Below are 20,365 nucleotides of genomic sequence, written 5' to 3'. Positions count from 1 at the left end.
GGAATTTTTGCATCCTTAAGTTTTTGCACGTGTAGGCACAGAAAAGTTGTGGCTGGAGCTGTGCCTTCAGCTTCAGCCCCAGACCCTGAGGGTTAGAGTTCGCATTCCTCTGGCATTAAAACATATGATTAAAGTTTGAGAAACATAGTTTTATTGATCCCACATCTGCCCAAACCTCAGGCCCTGGTTCCCTCAGGCAGAAGGAGTCAGGGCCCTGTGGTCAGGGTTGTTAGGCAATGGCTGCTGTCTTGCCGTCTTTCTGCTCCAGGCGGTAATGAACCTCAGGAAGAGCCCTTAGTCTCTCTGCAGCCTGGAAGGGGAACAGGGCATAATCAGGGAGGAAGAGGGCAGCCCTGAACGGTGATAGGGAGTTCTGAGCACCCAGGAAACACCAGGGGAGGGCCTGAGGGATTGGGAGGCTGGGGATAAGGACTGTTGGAGTCACTGGAGGATAAAGAAGTTGATTAGCTCCTGAGTCCTTAGGGATGCCCAGGTTGTTATGGGGGTTCTGAGGGCCATGATTGTTGGGCTGTCTTGAGGATGTGGGAAGAAAAGGGGACCTGGGGACCCTGCTTGCTCCAAGTCCTGACCTGCTCAGGGGTGAGGTCCCTCTGAGACTGGGCCAGCATTTCATAGCCAACCATGAATTTCCGGATGGTGGCAGAGCGCAGAAGTGGAGGATAGTAATGAGCATGCAGCTGCCAGTGGTCCCAGTTGGCTCCAGCCTCTGATCCCGTAGGGGCCCCTAACAAGAGGAAGGCGTCAGGATGGGGAGGATCCTTTCTCAGTTCTTTAGTCTAACCCCTATCCCCAAACCAAGCCAAGTACCTGAAAACTACATTTCCCGGATCCCCTACTAGAGAAGAGCCCAGGCATCGAAAAGTATGCTAGGAGACAGTTTCACCAAGGTTGCTGCTCTCCACCCTCAGCCCTGGCATCCCTGTTCTGGACCCTTCTCCCAGCAAGTCCTTCAAGGCTTTCTGGGAGTTGTAGTCCACTTGGTTGAACCCCAGGGACCCAGAAACAGTGTTGGGACTAGATAGAGGTACTCAAAAAACCTCACCGTGCCAGCCCATGGAGTAGGGAAAGGACGTCTCAAATAGGTTGTCGTACTTGATCAAAAGCTTCTTCATGATGGAGGCTAGATCTGGAACCAGAGCCTGACTCTCAACTGGGGCCTAGATTCCGGCCCTGCCAGTACCACCCCTATCCAGAGCCCGGCCCCGGGGCGCAGTTGGGAGACTCACCATCACGCTCCTCGGGAGTCAGCTCAGGTAGCCGCAGCACATGCCGACGGGGCAGCAGCAGTGTCTGGAAGGGCCACACTGCCCAGAAGGGGACCAGCACTAACCAGTGCTCACTGGTCAGGACCAGACGTTCCTGGGCAGACAGAACGGAGAGAGGTCACCAAGGCAGATGGGGGTGGGGTGGGGTCAGTAAACAGGCAGGGAAGCAGAAGAACAAAAAAGTACTGGAATCTGATGGCTTCTCACTACCTCCACCACTACCATCCTAGTTTAAGCCACCATCATCTTTCCTTTAAATTATTGCTGAGGCTGCCTAGGAAGTCTCCCTACTAGCTCCTTTCTACCCTCCTTCTTTACACACCTCTCTCTTTTGGGGTGAGAAGGCTAGGGACTCCTTGGGGACACAGGGCCTGGCTGGATCTCTCCCACCTTCCTGAGCAGCTCCTGGTAGCTATACTCCATTAGCAGGGGCCTTCCATGCTGACTCTGATAGGCCCGCTGAGACCGCTCCTCACGTTGGGCAATATCTGGCAAGAAACTGCTGGCCCACACCTGTCAAGGGCAGGAGCAGAGAAGAGCAAGCAGGTTTTTCATCCCCAAACCTCCACATCACTAGCATTCTTCCTTTGTCCCCTCCCTTAATCCAGTTCCCCTCCCCATACTGCTGGCTGGGACCCAGCCCAGAAACCAACTGGAGCCCCCGGCACACTCACCTGGCAGTGGGGGTGGGGGTTGGAACAGCCCATCATGGCTCCTTTGTTTTCAAAGATCTAGTGGGTAGGGGTAGGGAGCTTTAGAAGACAAAAAAAAAAAAAAAAAAAAAGCATTACATCAACCCCCTCCCCACCACACCCTCAGTGGACCACAGTCTCAGTGCAAACAGGAATGTCACTCCATGTCACTCCTCAGAACCAAAGCTGCACCACCCCCTTCCTGCCCATTCAGAGGAGGGGGTGGCCTCACAGACCTGAACCCAAGGGTACTGGGCACCCAGCTCCTCTGTGACTGAGGCCCATGCATCGATGACAGCCCGGATCTCGGGGACTGACATGAGTGGCAGTGTCATATCCGACCAGGGGTGGAAGCACATGACCTTACTGGGGGGAGAGGAAGGAGGGTTTGACAGAGTATGGATAGGACCTACAGTGCTCAGTCCAGGCCCTGGGTTGAAGGTTGTAAGAGGGGAAATGAATAGTTACCAAACTCCTTGAGCAGCCTCTGCTTGGAAAAGGGGATGATCGCTGGGTCCTGAGAGAAAGGGGTATCACTCTCTGCAGCAGATATCCCCCAAGAGGCCCAGCCTCCCCCCACCCCAGGCCCCACCCCACCCCCCACCCCCCAGCACCTGAGGCCAGGTTACCAGGTTTGGGGGCATCCGGCTGCAAAGCCGGGAAGTCGTTGTCAAACAGGAAGTTGCCATCATAATGTGGATTCACCTACCAGCAAGAATGGGGTAAGAAAGTGTCCCCTGCCTTGTACCACAAGTCACCTGGTGAGCTTCAACAGCTATAGACAGGCTACAAGGGATTTGAACCAAAAAGAGGACCACTGCCTCTGTGGATGAGAGGCAGCTCTAAGAGGGCAGGGGGATGTGGACTCTGAAGGCTTACTTCTCCATTGGCCCGTGTAGCCCCAGGGCACAGGGGGTTGTTGGGGTCATGGCGGGGCACTGTGTCTAGAAGCCGGGGCTCCACTTGTCCCTGCCAGGGCCGCTTCATGCGGTGAGCTGACACTAGCACCCACTCATCCTGCAGCGGGTTGTAGCGGATATGCTGATGGTCTGGGGGCAAATGTTCAAGGTCAGTCTCCCTTTCTCCCCAGGGTCTCACCCACCCGCGGCCCCAACTCGGAGGCGCCCTTCGCAGCGCCGACTGGCCTGCAGTCCCAGTCCCGGTCGGCCTTGCGGGTGGTGGGCGTGCCGACCTTGGGGATGGGGACAAGAACTTCCTGAGGAAGGGGCCGGCTCGGCTCCATGTCTCTGCGCGTCCCAGCCACCCTGCCATTACCGCCCGCCCGGAAAGTTGTTGCAGTGACGTCTGCCTCTGACGGCCGCTGGCGCTGCTCAGAGCCGGCTCCGCTCCGCGACATGAGTCCACCCGTGGGATCCTTCTGGAACGTCTGCTGGGCCACCACTCACGGGTCCATCTCGCGGTCTGCCCTGCCCTTCCCCCACCCCACCCCACCCCCGCTCACTGGCCAGTTGCCGGCACGTGACTGCCCGAAGGGGCCGCCCGCCCGCCTGGGGGCGGGGCTCATGACAGAGTTGCACTACCCGGGACGGCTTTGATCACCCCGCTCCCACCCCAGGGCCTGAGTCCCTCGGCGCCTAAACGCTTAGGAGACCTGTTTGCATTCATTCATTCATCAAATATTTATTTACTGAGTATCCATCATGTGCCAGGTGCCAAGGCTCCATGTGGGACAAGGTATGCCCCCGTGTGCACAAGTCAGGCACGGCTTACCCCTCCCCCAGCTTACCTTCTAGGATGGAGTAAGAGTATGTACCTTGATCTACAATCACCTCAGTCCCCTGCTCAGTCTGTGGTGAAGGAGAGGCAAATTTGGACGGTGGGGTGGGCCTTGATCTGCTAATCTGGACTCTGGTTTCAGATGTTACCTGGAGACCTGGGTACTTCTCCCTTAGCATACCCATTCCCCCAAGCAGCAGAAACAGGTTTGGAAAAAAGGGCTAAGTTACTATATTCTCTGTCTCTCTCACACACACACATCCACATGCACACAACCACATCAAAAGCACAAGAAGTGAGAGGGATAAGAGGGCTATATGATATCTAAACAGGTGGGGAGAACAGGACTGTCAGGACTCCAGTCCGTGTCTGGGTGGGGCAGCGGTGTTTCCCTTACATACCCCCTTTCCCTCTCCAACTTTTCCTTGGATCAGACCAATTGGCTAATACTAGGATATAATCTAAATCAGTTTCTCGCATGGCACTTTTACAGAGCCTTTCAAATATTGTCTAAGCCTCTTCCTCATTTCACAGATGGGGAACAGAGGCATCAAGGTCACCCAGAGGATGAGAGGCCAAGATGAAGTTTGACTTCAAGTCTCCCAGGTTCTTCCCACCGCACTGAAATGCCTTTGAGCTTTAAGTGGGACTCAGGACAGACGCCTAGTGAACTGGGGTTGGGGCATTAGCTGGGAGGCCCCCAGCTGGGGCCCAGGGCCTGGGGCAGTCCTTAACCCCACCCTTCTCCTAGGCTGGGCCCAGCCAACCAGGTGCTTTACAGCTGAGCTGCAAAAAACTGGATCATTGATCTTTTACCTGACCTCTGCCCTAGGGCCCTCAGACCAAAATCTGGGGGGAGAAGGGGGAGACCTGTTTTCCTGCTCCCTCAGCTGTCTTTGATGTTTGAATGACTGGATTATTTTGGAAGCAACCCCATTTTCCTAAACACTAATGCTACAGTGCCACTCCCTGGATCATGCCAAACTAACCCCTGACCCTCTTCAGGAACACATTTTTAAAAATATCTTTAAACCTTTCCTCTATTTGGGTCTCCCCAAGGTCCCTCCTTTGGGGAAGAAGAAAATGGCTGGGATGGAGCCTACCTGGCTGTCTCCTTCCCACATTCCAGAGGTGTGACCTCTGATGTAGCAGAGATCTGGGGAAGATGACTATTACCACCAACCCCCTTCCCAGTCTCTCAGTCCCCTTTCTTTTATTTTAGCACAGTGTGTGCAAGAGAAACTTCTGAAAGACTCGATGGAAGAGCTGCAACCCCCAACAGTCCCAGAGGGTTAGAACAGAGGGACAGAAGCCAGATTTCAGGGCTAGTCCCTGCTGCCTAGTATTCTTAGAGAATGAATGGTCAGCTCACGAGTGCCACAAAAAGCCAGAGCCGGTAAAAAAAAAAAAAAAAAAAAAATGTTCTTTCAATCTCCTCTAGACACGAATTGTAGTCCCTTGAAGACCCCATGCTGTCTCTCTTCTCGGTGCCTTCGTTTTGGAGTAAGTCCCGTTGGCTGGAATGCCTTTGCCATCTCTCTTAAAGACGCTGTTAAGGTGTCACCGCCACCAGAAAGCCTTCCCTAAGGCTCCGAAGTTGAACTGCCTCCTTCTCCGTTCTGTGCTAGCAAAGGCGGGCCTTAATGATCACGAGTCCCGGAAGGAGTCCATCCAGTGAGCCCAGGCAGAACAGTCCATTCTTGGCCTCTCCGCCTCCCACACCTTCCCCTCCGCAGCGTTACGCTAGCAAAGACCCGGTTTGGAGGCCCTGGCGCCCGCCAGCTTAGACGGCCTGGCCCAGCCTCCTCACCTCACGTGCGGGGCGCCATCCCACCCCTCGGCGCTCCCGCCGAAGAAATGGTTCAACCCGAGGGGGCGGTGCCGGGGTTCTTGGGCTGTTCTGATTGGCTAGGGCGAGACATACCACGGCGGTGGCGGGGGAGCGGTTCGCGGACGGCGCGTAGCGGGCTCGGACGCTGTGTCAACAGCCTCAGATTCGGGTTGGGATCCCACCCGGCCTCCTGCGCGGAGTTGTGCAGGCTGCCTGCCGGGATGCAGTGGGCTGTGGGTCGGCGGTGGGCGTGGGCCGCGCTGCTTCTGGCTGCCGCGGCTGTGCTGGCGCAGGTCGTCTGCCTCTGGCTGGGAACTCAAAGCTTCGTCTTCCAGCACGAAGAGATAGCGCAGCTGGCGCGGCAGTTCGCGGGTGAGTGGGCGGGCTGGGGGTGGGAGGTGGAGGCGGCCTGGGCCGAACCCGGGAAGCCCGGGACTGGGCGGGAAGCGGAACCCGCTGGCAGCGCTGTCTGTGAGCCGAGGACCTGGGCTAGCCTTGACTTCGCGGTTTTTCTGCCCTCGCCAGGGCTGGACCACGAACTGGCCTTCTCCCGGCTGATCGTGGAGCTGCGGCGGCTGCACCCAGGCCATGTGCTGCCGGACGAGGAGCTGCAGTGGGTGTTCGTGAACGCAGGCGGCTGGATGGGCGCCATGTGCCTACTGCACGCCTCGCTGTCCGAGTACGTGCTGCTCTTCGGCACCGCCCTGGGCTCCCGCGGCCACTCGGGTCAGTGCTGGCGGCGGGCCGGACTGGGAAGCGGGGACTGTACTATGGCCCAGGCCCCCCTTTCTGATGTTTGGCTGGCCGTGTGATGGCGCGGATACCCTGATATTCGGTGTCCATCTGATTGTCCCTCAGGGCGCTATTGGGCTGAGATCTCGGACACCATCATCTCTGGCACCTTTCACCAGTGGAGAGAGGGCACCACCAAAAGTGAGGTGTTCTACCCAGGTGGGTAGGGAGGCTCCGTCAGAGATGTCATCCCCTCACCCTGTGGGTGCCCACAGTTGGGGGAGGGAGCCATGGAAATGGAAAGGGGTAGTTGGGGGGCCCTCCCTGGTTCCCTTCCCCTCAGGTAAGCCACAAGTGGTTGGTTGGGGCAGGGCTGTGGGCCCCTATTACAAGAGTGATTTTTGTCTGCTAGATACTCTTTATTTTACTTAGCCAACATTCCAACAATGTTGGAGATGCAGCTGGCTATTTAGAAATGCTCTCACAGCCCTAAAGACAAGGTAGACAGTTGTCTTCTTCTTTTTTAAATAGTGAAATAATTTACATAGAAAGTAGAGCTTTGGATTTCAAAATAATTTTGAGGTTGAGTGCTACAAGCATCCAAGCATCACAGGCATTGTGATTCAACAGTTATATCTCGCAGAAGGCCTCGCAAGTCTTGAAACCATCCTTCCACATCTGAAAGGTCCAGCCCAAGTTTAACTAAATTTCTTCTTTATATAAATGAGGCTTGGGAATGCAGAATTTCATGATGCCCATACAATGAATGGCCAAGTGAGGTGGAGGTGAAATGGCAGCCCATGAGTTAGGGAGGCGGCAGTGATGGAGGGGCAGAACTATACTAGGCTTCTTACATGGGTGCTCCCTGTCTTCCAGGAGAGACAGTGGTACACGGACCTGGTGAGGCTTCGGCTGTGGAATGGGGGCCAAACACATGGATGGTGGAGTATGGCCGGGGTGTCATCCCGTCCACTCTGGCCTTCGCACTGGCTGACACAGTCTTCAGCACCCAGGACTTCCTCACCCTCTTCTATACTCTTCGTGCCTATGTCCGGGGACTCCGACTTGAACTCACCACTTACCTCTTTGGCCAAGACCCCTGACCAGTCAGGCCTAGAGAAAGACCTGCAGATGGACAGGAGCGGGTGGGCCTGCACATGCCCACTTGCTGGAGCCCATATGTCCAGAGACATACACCATGCAGACACTGAGTTCCTGGTGTATAAACAGGGACATACATGCTTATCCAGCCAAACACGGAGAACCATGCGGAATATATGGGACACATATGCAGATACTAAGACCCATGTGTATGGCAGCACCATGCACTCACACCCATCCAGAAGGGAGCCCCACATATACCAAGGGGGTGATTCATGTTCAAACATACGTCCCAAGCATGACTCACTAACTCAGGCCTTTCCAGAGCTTCCCCAGTCCCAATCAGGACTCTGGAGTTAAGAATGGGGGTGGGAATCAAACTCGGCCAGGTTCTGATCCCTCAACCCAGCAGAAGTTTATGGGGGTGAGAGGGAAGAGGAGCTGCCCTTTAGAGGCCTCCTTCCCCTGCAGCTATTATTCCTTTCCCCTTCATCTCCCCTGTCCTCACCATAGGCCTTATCCCCATTCCACACCCCTGCTATGCAAGGGCCCATGTGGCCTGTTCCCCCACCCTTCAGTAACCAAGTCAGCTGGGAACCAGAGAAATGTGGAGAATGCTGAGGTCAGAGTCTTCCTTGCCCGGAGGACCCCCATTCTCCTCTCGGGGATATGATGGGAAGACTGGCCTCAGCCCAGGGTCCATACTGGAGAGAGTACCTGGAGAGGTGGGCCTAGGTCCAAGGAGCTATCCCTGATCTAGAGAAGGCCTGTGCTGCACCCATATCCCCATCGCAGCTTCCAGACACTGACCCTGCCGCATTCTCTGTCCATCTGTCTGTTAATAAAGACCTGTTGAACAGTTCCATTTCTTTGTGTGTCTTAGCAGCAGGAAAAGCTAACTTGGGGGACCTCAGGAAGGCCTCTCCTTTGCCGTGTGCCTTTGTTTCCCTATCTATATGATAGTGACTTTGGACTGTAATAGGGACTGAAACTTGCGTGTGCATAGGATCGCCTTGAAGCCTCATTGACTATAGATTCCTGGCCCTGGTTCGCAGAGATCAGTTCTGGGTTGAGGCCTTGAGAACAGCATGTTTAATAAGAGCCTTTGCATCACAATTGTGAATGCCATAATTTGAGAAATTCATAGCTGGATGAGGTTATGAACAGTCCTAAGAATCCATGCCCTGCCCTGGATGGCCACAGGGTGGCAGTATGAACCCACTTTTGAACTGGAAAAAGCCAAGTAGCTTTTCTCCATCTGCGTTTTTCTGGGTTCTTAGGGCACCCTATCCACCCCCACCCAGTTCCTCTCCATGGTCTGCTTTCTCCTGGCACCCCCACTTCTGTGGGAGACCCTCAGGGTGAGTAGCAGGCACACTACCCGGCAGTGTCTGAAATAGGGCCAGGACTAGAGTCAAGCAAAAGAGATGCCTAGGGTATAAGATTTAAGGAGGCACTCACACCCAAGACCCTACAGCTGCCTTCTTAAATTTTGCAACCTAGGTGCCTCACTGGTCTCACTCTAGTCCGGGTCCTGCTCTGAGGCTGAGTAAGGCCTGAGCCACTCCCCCCCTTTAAGGTTCCTGGTATATTAAAAATGGAAGACACATGGTTATAAAAAATGTATATTCTAAAAATTTGACATTCCAATTAAACATATAAATGACTACATATGTATAAACTCATCTGGAAAACATATCAAAAGTAAACTTGTGGTTTTGAACATGAGGCCCAAGCAAAATGGCCTGTGACAGGCCCTGGCTAGGGCCTCTCCATTGGTGACTGGTTGCAAACTCATGCCTCTCAGGATTTGACCCCACCTGTAACCCAGCTCTGTCTCTAGACTCAGAGTGTACATCTGTCTGGCATATCCCACCTTCTCCTGTAATCAGTCTCTCCCTCTCTTCCACATAGAACCAGGCTCCCAGACCCCTCCCAGTCTTTATTGCTAAGTCCAATGGTCATGTCTTAGTTTTCAACTTTCATTTGACACGATCACTCTTAAAACATTCTCTTCTCTTGGCTTCCAGGACACCATTCAAACTGTCTTCCTTCATTGCCTCCTTTGCTGGATCCTTCTTATCCCCTCAACCTCTGACTTCCCAGGGCTTAGTCCTCAAACCTCTTCTCTGTCTGCAGCCCCTCCCAGGCAATCTCAACCATTTCATGGCTCTAAATAGCATCTGTATTTTTGGACTCCAGCCTGAACCTCTTCCCTGAGCTCCAGATTCAGATACCTGATTGCCTTCATCTCCACTCAACATTTATACTTGGTCATCTAATAGGCATTTCCAACTTTAAGTGTCCCAAGTGACCTGATTTCTCTCCCAATCCTGCACTTTTTGCAGTCTTTACTGTCTCAGTTAAGGGTGCCTCCATTTACCTAGCTGTCCAGGCCAAAAACCTTGTAGTCATCTTGGACATCCCTCATTCTCTAACATCACACACCCAATCCATCAACAAGTCCTGTCAGGTTCATCTTCAAAACATATCCAGAATCTATCCACTTCTTGCCACCTCCCCTGCTACCATTCTGGTCCAAACAACCATCACCTCTTACCTGGATTACTACAATGGCCTAACAGGTCCCTATGCTTGCATCCTCCACATAGAAGTCAGAATCAGACTTTCACTCTCTTCTCAGATGTTTCCAATGGTTTTCCATCTCACTCAGTCCCTTAAAGGGCCTACCTCAAGACCCATGCTACCTCTGACCAGACATCCTAGCACACACTCCCCTCAGACTCCTCATTCCAGTCCAGTGGCCTCCTTGTTTTTCTTCTGACACATCAAACAAACTTCTACCTCAGGATATTTGCACCTACTGTTCTGACTGCAATGATCTTCCCAGGATATCCACATGACTCTCTTCCTCTACTCCTTCAATCCCTGCTCAGTGAGTCCTTCACTAATGCTTTGTGTGATAGCAGCCCTTCAGTAGTTGTTTTAAAATATGTCTACAAAATTTCGATCCTCCTCTCTTCAAGAGATGAAGCCTAATTCCCTTCCCCTTGAGTGTGGACTGGACTTAAATACCTTTAACAAATAATATATGACACAAGTAAGAGAATATGACTTTGAAGACTAGGTTATAAAAAGCATTGCTGCCCCTAACCACCCCCCCATCACTCCCTCTGGGGAAAACCAACTGCCATTTTGGGAGGACACTCAAGCAGCCATATGGGGGAGTCCACCTGGAGAGGAACCAAGGCCTCTTGCCCACAGCCATGTAACTGAGCCATCCTCAAAGTGGAGCCTCCACTTAACTGCAGCCTGGCCAACATTTTTAATACAATTTCATGAGAGACTCTGAGCCAACCATCCAGCTAAGCCTCTCTCAAATTCTTGACCCACAGAACTGTAATAAAATAAAGGTTTGCTGTTTTAAACTGCCAAATCTTGGAGTAATTTGTGACATGGCAATAGATAGCTAATATACCCTCCCCTTCCTATTCTTTCCAACCCTGCTTTATTTTTTCCCATAATACTTGTCACCATCTGACATACTATATATTTTCCCCACTAGACTTAAAGTTCCAGTATAGCAGGGACCTTGTTTTGTTACTGTGTCCATCAGTGCCTGGCATAAAGAAGGTGCTCAATAAATATGTGTTGGCTCGTAGGAATTGTATTAGCTAGGCTTCTCTCTGGGGAAACAAAACCAACAGAATGTTGTGTGTGTGCGTACATATATAATGTAAATATTATGAGATTTGTTACAGGAATTGGCTCACATGACTGTGGGGATGCACAAGTCTGAATTCTATGGGGCAGGCTGCAGGCTGGGAACTCCAATGAAGGTTTTCAATGAATTCCCCAGGAGAAGCTAGCTAGCTGAATTAGAGATAGAAATTCTTCTTTCTGACTTCAGATATCTTCAGTTCTCCCTTGAAGGCCTTCAAATTTGTAGATGTAATCAGCCATAGAGGTAATCAACTGACATGATTTAAATCCACAAAGTACCTTCACAGAAACAATCAGACTAGTGGTGGCTTGACCAGACAACTAGACACTACAACCTAGCCAAGTTGACACATAAACTTAACCATCACAGGTTTATAGCCCAAAGAATTGAAAGCAGGGACTCAAACAGATATTTGCATGCCGTTGTTCATAGCTACGTTATCTACAATAGCCAAAAGTCAGAAACAACACAAGTGCCCATCAGCAGATGAATGGATAAACAAAATGTGTACCTCCATGCAATGGAATACTATTCAGCCATAAAAAGGAATGAAGTTCTGATGCTTGCTCACCCAAGTCATGGGGAAGGAACCCAGGGTGGGGTAGGGTGTGGAATGGGACATCAGTGGTAGGAACAAGACTTCTTGCAAAGGTCTAATTGCCTGTGAGATCTGAAATCTGAGCAGGAGGGCACAGGGACAAACCAAAGATGTGAGCAGGGCTGACCCTCAGTGTGTCCAGGGATGGGCCAAAGAGAACAAGGACTTAGTGCTGCAGTGGGAACTGGGCTTGGGGAGAAGGGTGGAGGCTAAAGGCAGGGAGAGCAGGGAACCCAACCACCACAGGGTCCTGGTGCAAAGAGCTAATTGTCTGGGTTAGGGCAGGGAGGGGCTAAGAGGAAGGGACTGATTGGGAGAGGATGGGGGAGGAGGGAGTTGGCAAAGGTCACACCTAGACTCCTGCCTTCTAAAGGAATGTGTGCCTCACTGGGTTTGAGGTGAGAAGGGTCCCCTGTGTGGGGTGTGTCATAACTGAGTTTCACACCCATGCCAGGGGTCACCCCTAGAGACACCTGTTCACTTACATGTCTGTCATCACTTCAGGGTGACTCTCATGCTTTTTGGTAGGTAGGTCCCCAGTGGCACAGGAAGAAACTGGGGAATATTTGAGGGTGCCTGAGAAGAGGAAGTGAGGTCCAGGATGCTCAAAGAAATTACAGCTGGCCACTCAGGATCTCCAAGCAAGGAACATCAGCCCAGCATCAGGGGAATAGCTGGGGGTGGGGTGGGCACGAAGTAGTTGGCTGAATGGGTCTGAAGATACAGACTGGGGAGTCACACACATATGGATAGAAAACACGTGTGAAGATGGGCAAAATGCTGATCACTGTTGAAACAGGTTATAAGTACCAGGGATTCATTATATCATTCACTCTTTTATCTATTTCCATAATAGAAATTAAAAAATAATGTTTTAAAACAAACAGAGTGTGGTTGGTTCTGTATCTGCATGTGGTGTGTGTACCCTGCTGTGGATGAGCAGTCAATTCAGAGATCTCTGAGTGTGTGAGTACACAGATGTGTGTCCACCGCCATGCGCTCACACGTGTACACGCTGCAGTGTGCGTGTAGTTGGGTTAGATCCCCACCCCCCCTCACCCCAGTGTCCTGAAGAATGACTCCCAGGCCTTAGGCACCGCGGGGAGCATGTAACCGAGTGTGTGCGACCCCAGGAGCTATGTGCCTGAACTTGTGACAGGGTGTGTTGGTGTATGAACGCGGCCGTTTGTGCGTGAATCCCAAGTGTCGGTGTGGGGGGCACGACTTCTGGGCCTGGGCGCGGCCCTGGTCTGAAGTCCAGAGGGTGGACTCCACACTCTTCTTCACACGAATCCCTGCATCTCCCCCGCGCGCCCTCCCCCGCATCTGGCTGTATGGAGGGTGGGGCTGGTTGTGAGGGGGGGAGCACCTGTTGGGGAGCTGAGAGCTGCAGAGCGCTCCAGGGCCTCTTCCCCTGCGCCCCGCCCGCCCTGCCCCGCTCGGGTCCCGCCCCCGCGGCCGCCAGCAGAGCGGCGAGTGAGCGCACCGCGGCCAGAGGAGCGCACCGCGGCAGGAGCGCACGGCGGGAGACCCGCGCGGGGAACCGAGCCGAGGCCAGGGCCGCCGGAAGGCGGGCGGAGCAGAGGGAGCATCGTGGAGACGCCCCAGGCAGCGGCCCGCGCCAGGCTGGTGAGTGCGGCCGCCGGGCGCCGGGAGGGAAAGAGAGGGATATCGCGACCCAGCCGCCGGCCCCTGCCCGCCGGGCTCTGTCCTGGGCTCTGCCCGCGCCTCTTGGGTTCTCGCCTTCTGAAGTCTCCGTCCCGTCTCTGCCCGGTCTCTCCATCTGTTTCTTCCTGACCCTTCTCTCTGTCTTGCCCCATCTCTTTCTAATCTCTAGCATTTATGTCTCTCATTGCGTCGGTCTTTCCCTGTCCTTCTCAGCCCCTGTCTCACTATTTTCCCTCTCCACCTCAGTCTCGCTCTGGGTTTCCTGTCAGTTGGGTTTTTGATATTTCTCTCTCACTTCTCTCCCTCTCTCTCACCCTGCCCGTCTCTCTACCCAATATCTTTATCAATCTCATCTTGTCCCATCTCTGTCTCTCCATCCTTGTCTTTGCCTGATGTCTGTCTCTTCCCATCCTGGTCTCTCCCAGTCTGTCTCCCCCCGACCCCCACTCCTTGTCTGTCTGTCCCATCCCCATCCCTATGTGCATATCTCCCCGTCATCTCTCTCTTCTCTCCTCTCTCCCTCCTTCCCCCCCCCCTCTGTCTCTCTGTCTCTCTGTCTCTCTCTCCCCCAGCTCCATTTCTTTCTCTCTGTCTCTTGGTCCCTGTTGCCCTCTCTTATCTGCCTGGTCTCTCTCCCCATTCTTGGTCAATGCCCCTCTTGTGTCCCTGGGTCCCAGCATTCTCTCCCTGCTCTTTCTGCCTCTCTGTCTCCATCATCTCTGGCAAAGCTGTCTTCCTGCCTCTTCCCTGCATCCATGATCACCTCCTCTTGTGTTGGGGGCTGTGGGGCAGAGGGCCCAGCACCCATGATTCCCTCCCCCACAGGCAGCCCTCTCCTCAGGGCCTCGCCTGATGCCAGGGCCCCCCCCAGCTGGGGGACTGCGCCTGGAAGCTGTAATGGAGGCCCTGCAGAGGCAGCAGGCAGCTCGGCTGGCCCGGGAGGTGGGGCCATTGGCTCCTCCTCGCCTGCCGCCACCAAGGCCTCCCCTGCCTGGACCCCGGCCCCTGCAGGCCCTTGAGGGGGCCTTGGGGGAGGTTGGGGCTGAGGAAGAGGAAGAAGACGAAGAGGAGGGGAAAGAAGCCGGGGCAGAGGAGGAGGCAGCTGAAGAGAGCTGTCAAGGAGCATGGGGCCCCTGCTCGCCTACCAGTCAGCCCCCCGGACCTCATCCTCACGAGTGGACCTATGAGGAACAGTTCAAGCAGGTAGAACCCCCTAGATGTCGGGCCCTCCCCTCTTCCTCCCTTCTGAACAAAAGCATTGCCAAGTGACCAGTAGTCCACCCACCCCTCCCTGCCCTCCGTACAATGGTGAGAGACAGAGACGTGGAGAGAAACAGAGTGGGATTCTGGGGGGTAGATAGTGACAGGGAGGAAGAGACAGAGAGTTTCCCAGAGGCACTGAGAGAAGTGCCTATGCACACACGAAATGAGAAAGCAAGAGGTGCAGGAGGGAGACCCCCAGAAACATGAAGAAAGGCAGCCTGGAGTCCCCTGGTGGGGTTGGAAGGGAAGGTTGGGAGAGGTATAGGGACCTCCAAGAAGTCCTTTGAGGGAGGGGAGTCTGAAGCTGGGGATTCCATTATCAGCATCATCCCACCCTACCATCTCACACATCAAGTCACAGGGTCAACATTCCAGTGACCAGTAGGGGTGTGTGGAACCAGAATGGAGGTTGCTACTCCTTTGGCAGTCTGGTCCTCTCTCCTATTCTATGATGAACTAACCCCTCTGCCCCCCGCCACCCCGCCCCAACCCAGTCCTCTCCCTGGCCTGACATGGTGACATCCATGGGTGACAGTTCCCAGTCTGTAATGGCTGCTACAGCTAAAGTGTGTCTGAATGGTCCCTGTGCAGTTGGGAATGACAAGATCTTATTCACAGGGCCTTAATCTGATGTCCTTCCTCCCTGCAGGGCCCTTTTGGGTGTTATTCTAAGGATGCTCCTTCAGGCTTTCACTATGATGTTATGGAGGGCTGTATTTCTTGGCAGAGTGGTATTAGTGGAAGTGACCCTTGGTGTGTTGCTCTGGTAGTATTACTTGTGTAGGATGTTGGTCTTGGGTGTGTTCCAGAAGTGTTAATCTGTGGCTTTTACTCCTTGGCATTAGCAGAAGAAGGGAGTGTTACTTAAGGGTCTCATTCTGGACATGTGGCTCTAGTGGCTATTCTCCTTGGTATAATTCTGGAGATTATTACTCGTAGAGTGTGTGTGTTGTACGTGGGTATCTATCTAAGATTTAGGGCTCAGTTGTTGTGTATCTCAGGTTTGTTACCCATAGGTAATTTTTACTCTGAGAATTCTTTTTGGGGTGTGGGGTGTTACCTATGGGTGTCACTCAAATACTCTTATTTTGGGTAAATTACTTCATTACTCTGGAGATTGTTCCTTTTGGGTGGTATTTGGGAGGTGACTGGAAAAGGACAGAATGACTGTTGGATCCTACAAACCCTGACCCCAGATGTCCTGGGTGGCACAGGATGGATGCCACTGTGGCAGCATTTGCAGTGAGCAGGGTCACTGCCCCTGAAGGAGATCAGACCAGAGAGTGGGGGCAGAGAGTCCCCAGGCTTCAATCCAGTAGATTCTAGGCATTCATCCTGGCTGAGGGACAGGTTAGATGCAACTCTGTCCTCTACCCCAGCACCTTGCCACACAGGGATGCGAACAGCCTAAAGCCCTTGCATGAATGAATGAGAGAGTGAATGAGTGCCTCAGTTTCCTCAGTGTGGAACATAGCCCTGGCCTGGCTTCCTCCCTGGGGCTCTCTGAGTACCTCCTGGGGTAGAGAAGATTCAGTCCTGCCTCCTCTCTGGGGATTTGAGCTGTCCAGGACACCACTTGCCAGAACTGGTCTATATGTGTATTAGAAAAAGGCACCCCTACCTTCTTCAGGGTACAACCTGAGTTGGGGTTCTGGGGGGAGGGGGGTTAGCAGAGTTGGGGGAATGATCTCTGTCCTTTCCCAGCTCTACGAACTCGATGCAGATCCCAAGAGGAAGGAATTTCTGGATGACCTGTTTAGCTTCATGCAGAAGAGGGGTGAGTGGGGTAACACAGGGGAAGAACTCTGGTCTCCAGGTTGGGTTCTCCCTGCAGAGGCCTGAGTTGGGAAGCACCTATCCTTTGGGCCCTCAATAGGATCTTTAACCTCTGACCTCATCCCCCTCCTCCACCCTGGAATTAATTAGTGGCCAGCCCGCTGACAGGTATGAGCATAGGATCAGTTGGGAGGGTGAGAGGGGATACTGGTGAGGGGCTGGCCTGGAGGGGGTAGTCCCAAGACCCGGGCCTAGGAATGCTTTGGTTCTCTACCACAGGCCTTCTTCCAGGCTTGTCTCCCTTCAGTTTCCGCTTGCTTCAGGGAGGGGCCACCTCATGTGCTCTACAGCAGAAAGACTAGAGTTAGATTCAAGGAAGGACTTCCCAAAGGGTGGGGTGTGGACTGTGTGAGTTGGAGCTGTGGGGGAGGAGGAATTCCTTTCCAGAAATCTCAGCGCTGGAAGAGAATGCAAGAAGGGTCCAGGAGGGGAGCAGGGTGGGCGGCAGTCCATCACTTTCTTCTCCCCAGATTCATGGGCCCGAAGACTGACTCATTATCTCTCTCCACAAAGCTAATTAACTCACTCCAGTGCAGTCTGATAAGCCGCTAATTAACTTGCTGCACGGCCTCCCCGTCCCCTTACCCCCCTTAGTGTAGCTGCTTGCCCAAGTCTCTCAGGCCCCCACCCTAAGCCCAGCACCCCTTTTGGGTCCCTTCCTTCCCAGGTTCCTTCGGCGGGGCCTCAGGTTCTTCTGCTCCCCTGGGAGGTCCAGTCATTCTGTTTCCAGTGTCCCCTCCCTGCCCTCTTTTCCAGGCCTCCCCTCCGCTGGATTGGGGGCCTGGGCTGAGGGGTCTGAACGGATCCCAGCACTGCCGCCCAACCCCTTCCAACGCCCCCACCACCCTACCTCGCCTCGGGCTCTGCCTCCTTCTGGTCTGCGTCTCCCTCCGCGCCTGCTGAGGGGGGAGGGGTCCCGCGGGGCCGATAATTTCCCCCCATTAATCAGGCCGCGGCTAATTGTTCGGGTCCAAAGGCGGTGGCGGGAGGGGACGGGATCGGTAAGGAATTAACTGGGGCCCATCGCTCAGCGTAGACAGAGCCCTTTGTCAGGACTGGCCGGCGGGGGCGACGCAGCCTGCGGGGTCTGCGGGCCGAGGCAGGGGTGGTTCCTCCCTCCCGTCACCCCCAGGCCTCCAGGCAGCCACCCTGGGGCCGCTGCTTAGGGGAGCTCCCGCTCTTTAGCACTGTGGGGAAGTCCTTCCTAAGGTCTACCCAGGGAGTGGGCAAACTAGGACCTGCGGGCCAAATCCAGCCGCCTGCGAGATAAGAATGGATTTTATATTTCCTAAGTAGTTGAAAATATTAAAATAAAAATAACATTTCCGGACATGTGAAATTCAGATTTCCGTGTCCATAAATAAAAGTTCTCTTGGAACACAACCACACCCAGTCCTTTAAGTATCCTCTCGGCTGCTTTCGTGCTACAACGGCAGAGGCAGAGTTGAGTAGTTGTCCTGAGACCATTTGATCTCAAAATATTTATCATCTGGCCCTTTACAGGAAAAGTTTGCCAACCCCTGGTCTAGCCTCTTGCCCTTCCAGCTACAGGGGAGTCCCTGGGGGTCCCATGGGCTTGGCTGTAATCCCAACCCCCCATCCCTTCCTCCTCCTCCTGCACCCAGGCCTCTCCCAGGCATCCGACTCCTTCGGTCCCCAGGGATGCTCGCAGACAGGGTCTTTAGTCTTAGTGTCCCGCCTGTCTGTCCATCTCCCCACCAGGGACGCCGGTGAACCGCGTGCCCATCATGGCAAAGCAAGTGCTGGACCTGTACGCGCTGTTTCGCCTGGTGACGGCCAAGGGCGGCCTGGTGGAGGTCATCAACCGCAAGGTGTGGCGGGAGGTCACGCGCGGCCTCAGCCTGCCCACCACGATCACCTCCGCCGCCTTCACTCTACGTACACAGTGAGGCCAGGGCCGCGAGCGGGGTGGGCGGGGCGCGCGGGAGACCTGCAAAATGAACCCTGCGCAGGCGTCGGGATGTGGGGCTTGCACAGCCGGTACCAGCCTCCCACCCTACCCCTTGTCCACCCTTAGGTACATGAAGTACCTGTACCCGTACGAGTGCGAGACGCGGGCGCTTAGCTCCCCTGGGGAGCTCCAGGCCGCCATCGACAGCAATCGGCGTGAGGGCCGTCGCCAGGCTTATGGAGCCACCCCGCAGTTCGGCTTGGCTGGTCCGCCCCCTCGGAGCGGTCCTGGCCCCGCCTCAGGTCCTGGCCCTGCCCCGCCAGCGCTCGGGCCTGTCCAGGGCTCCGCCCCCGGCCTCCCGGCGCACGCATGCGCCCAGATGAGCCCAAGCCCCGTTAAGAAAGGTGCGAGGAAAGAGAGCGCGAAGGTTTAAGAGTCTCTGAAGTCTAGGGAACACGGAGATATAGGGGACGTTGAAATATAGGGGACTCTGTGGTCTAGGAGGCATTGAGGTATGGGGTCTAACGGGAACTTAGGTTTGAGGTGTGTCGCTGAGGTTTAGGGGCCCTGAGGTTTGGAGTCAGTAAGGTTTGGACTCTTGGTACAGGTCACTGTTGCGTGAAGCTGAAACTCAGAAAAGATCCTTTATCCAGAGCAGCTCCATTCCACACCTGTCCGTTCAGGGCTCCTATCTGCATTTAGTTTTTTTCTCCTGTGACCTGGATTATCCAAGAATTCAAAGCAAGGAAATCCCCAAAATTGGTTGTCTCCCCTAAAGTGTCTTGGATCAACCTAGTCTTTTATATTGGCCCTTTGAAATCTCCAAATTCACAGCCTCTAGGCTGAGTCTCTGGATGGGAGAGGAGGTTGACTTGGTGTATAAGCTTGGGTGATCTCCTTTGGTCCCAGACCTGGGGGAGAACCAAATGTAGAGACGGGGTGAGTTGAGCCAGGGGAGCTGAGTAACCTTTTGTTTCAGAGGAGAGAGGAATTCCCACTCATCGTCTGGCACTGCCTGTGGGCTTGGCCCTGGGACCTGTGCGAGAGAAGTTGGCACCCGAGGAGCCGCCAGAGAAGAAGGCTGTGCTCATGGGGCCCATGGACCCACCTCCACCTGGGGCATCCCCCAGTTTCCTGCCCCGTGGCAAGGTCCCGCTGAGGGGTGAGGACACGTTTGTTGATGAAGTAGCTTTGGGTCTCTGCGCTGAGGGAGGACACACACATTGCCTGATAGATGTTGGATGTGGGGCACACAGATCCCTCCATAGACAGCTGTCTGATTACAAGTGTGGGGCTGAAGTGGGATGAGGGCTGTCTACAAGGATGTTGGGGGGGCACTTCTAAGTCTGAAATCTGATTTCCAAAACTATGACACCCCTGCCCCTTCCTGAGCAGAAGAGCAGCTGGATGGGCCTCTCAGTCTGGCAGGCAGTGGCATCAGCAGTATCAACATGGCCCTAGAGATCAACGGGGTGGTCTACACTGGTATGGGTGCTGCAGGCCATCTATACTGGCACGGGGTCAGGGGTATTTACACTGGCATGGGGATTTTAGACTGTCTCTACTAGCATGAGGTTCAGAGTCTAAACTCGCATGAGTAAAATGGGGTTCTGGGGATTGCTACACTGGTATGGGTTAAAGGGGGTGTTTACACGGCATGGGGAACAAGGCATGACCTCTCTGGCATGCATACCATGGGATGTCTGCCCTGTCATGGGCCCATTTGTTAGTGTGGAAATTTCATGTTTACCCATTCACATAGGAATCTCTCACTGACACAAGGGGTTTGTCCTCACTGGTTTGTGGCAGGGTTATGTGTATGGTACTCTAGGAATCAGGACATTTACTTTTGTTCCCATTTCTGTTTCTGTGCCCCACCTTCTCCTGCTGGTGTTTTCCCTCTACTATCTTCTTACCTCTTTGCCAGGCATCCTCTTTGCCCGCCGCCAGCCTGTGCCAGCTTCCCAGGGCCCAGCCAACACTGCACCCCTGCCCACTACCTCATCCTGAGAGCTCCCATTCAG

At 54.1% G+C, this 20,365-nt stretch overlaps 3 protein-coding genes across 8 annotated transcripts; 2 read left to right on the top strand and 1 right to left on the bottom strand.

The window, feature by feature from the left end:
- Nucleotides 1-128: 128 nt before the first annotated feature.
- Nucleotides 129-3,414, bottom strand: GALT (galactose-1-phosphate uridylyltransferase). 5 transcript variants are annotated; one of them, XM_037797171.1, is made up of 11 exons: nt 3,254-3,414; nt 2,858-3,027; nt 2,608-2,683; nt 2,447-2,495; nt 2,215-2,344; nt 1,961-2,017; nt 1,677-1,799; nt 1,248-1,380; nt 1,064-1,147; nt 591-745; nt 129-310 (listed from the first exon to the last, which is right to left on the bottom strand). In XM_037797171.1, exons 1-11 carry the CDS (start codon nt 3,333-3,335, stop codon nt 230-232), a joined length of 1,140 nt encoding a protein of 379 aa, XP_037653099.1. In that variant the 5' UTR covers nt 3,336-3,414; the 3' UTR covers nt 129-229. The 5 variants fall into 5 exon arrangements, with proteins under 5 accessions (XP_037653099.1, XP_037653098.1, XP_037653100.1 ...); XM_037797170.1 differs by having other exon boundaries at nt 3,124-3,395; XM_037797172.1 differs by having other exon boundaries at nt 3,171-3,395.
- A 1,764-nt stretch (nt 3,415-5,178) lies between these two features.
- On the top strand, nt 5,179-8,241 carry SIGMAR1 (sigma non-opioid intracellular receptor 1). Of its 2 annotated transcripts, none has more exons than XM_037797248.1 (4): nt 5,179-5,918; nt 6,072-6,272; nt 6,405-6,497; nt 7,285-8,241. In XM_037797248.1, the coding sequence occupies exons 1-4, from the start codon at nt 5,573-5,575 to the stop codon at nt 7,737-7,739; spliced, it is 1,095 nt and encodes a 364-aa protein (XP_037653176.1). In that variant the 5' UTR covers nt 5,179-5,572; the 3' UTR covers nt 7,740-8,241. The 2 variants fall into 2 exon arrangements, with proteins under 2 accessions (XP_037653176.1, XP_037653175.1); XM_037797247.1 differs by having other exon boundaries at nt 5,191-5,918; nt 7,155-8,241.
- A 5,986-nt stretch (nt 8,242-14,227) lies between these two features.
- ARID3C (AT-rich interaction domain 3C) lies at nt 14,228-20,351 on the top strand. The gene is made up of 7 exons (XM_037850779.1): nt 14,228-14,533; nt 16,298-16,370; nt 18,152-18,335; nt 18,468-18,745; nt 19,321-19,503; nt 19,737-19,826; nt 20,269-20,351. Exons 1-7 carry the CDS (start codon nt 14,228-14,230, stop codon nt 20,349-20,351), a joined length of 1,197 nt encoding a protein of 398 aa, XP_037706707.1.
- Nucleotides 20,352-20,365: the final 14 nt, after the last annotated feature.

The sequence above is a fragment of the Choloepus didactylus genome, chromosome 10 (genome assembly GCF_015220235.1).
Source record: "Choloepus didactylus isolate mChoDid1 chromosome 10, mChoDid1.pri, whole genome shotgun sequence".
In the NCBI taxonomy this organism is placed as follows: domain Eukaryota; kingdom Metazoa; phylum Chordata; class Mammalia; order Pilosa; family Megalonychidae; genus Choloepus; species Choloepus didactylus.
This window is presented reverse-complemented; position numbering and strand designations above follow the sequence as displayed.

Bases quoted from the DNA above. Each gene is read 5' to 3' on its own strand.
- SIGMAR1 (XM_037797248.1), top strand. From the start codon at position 5,573: ATGGTTCAACCCGAGGGGGCGGTGCCGGGGTTCTTGGGCTGTTCTGAT. The intron at 5,919-6,071 runs GTGAGTGGGCGG...TGCCCTCGCCAG, and splicing joins GCTGGCGCGGCAGTTCGCGG to GGCTGGACCACGAACTGGCC. The intron at 6,498-7,284 runs GTGGGTAGGGAG...CACAGTCTTCAG, and splicing joins AAGTGAGGTGTTCTACCCAG to CACCCAGGACTTCCTCACCC.
- GALT (XM_037797173.1), bottom strand. From the start codon at position 3,250: ATGGCAGGGTGGCTGGGACGCGCAGAGACATGGAGCCGAGCCGGCCCC. The intron at 1,800-1,960 runs GTGAGTGTGCCG...TGCCCTTGACAG, and splicing joins ACCCCCACCCCCACTGCCAG to GTGTGGGCCAGCAGTTTCTT. The intron at 1,148-1,247 runs GTGAGTCTCCCA...CTCTGGTTCCAG, and splicing joins GACTCCCGAGGAGCGTGATG to ATCTAGCCTCCATCATGAAG.
- ARID3C (XM_037850779.1), top strand. From the start codon at position 14,228: ATGGAGGCCCTGCAGAGGCAGCAGGCAGCTCGGCTGGCCCGGGAGGTG. The intron at 18,336-18,467 runs GTGAGGCCAGGG...GTCCACCCTTAG, and splicing joins GCCTTCACTCTACGTACACA to GTACATGAAGTACCTGTACC. The intron at 19,827-20,268 runs GTATGGGTGCTG...CCTCTTTGCCAG, and splicing joins CAACGGGGTGGTCTACACTG to GCATCCTCTTTGCCCGCCGC.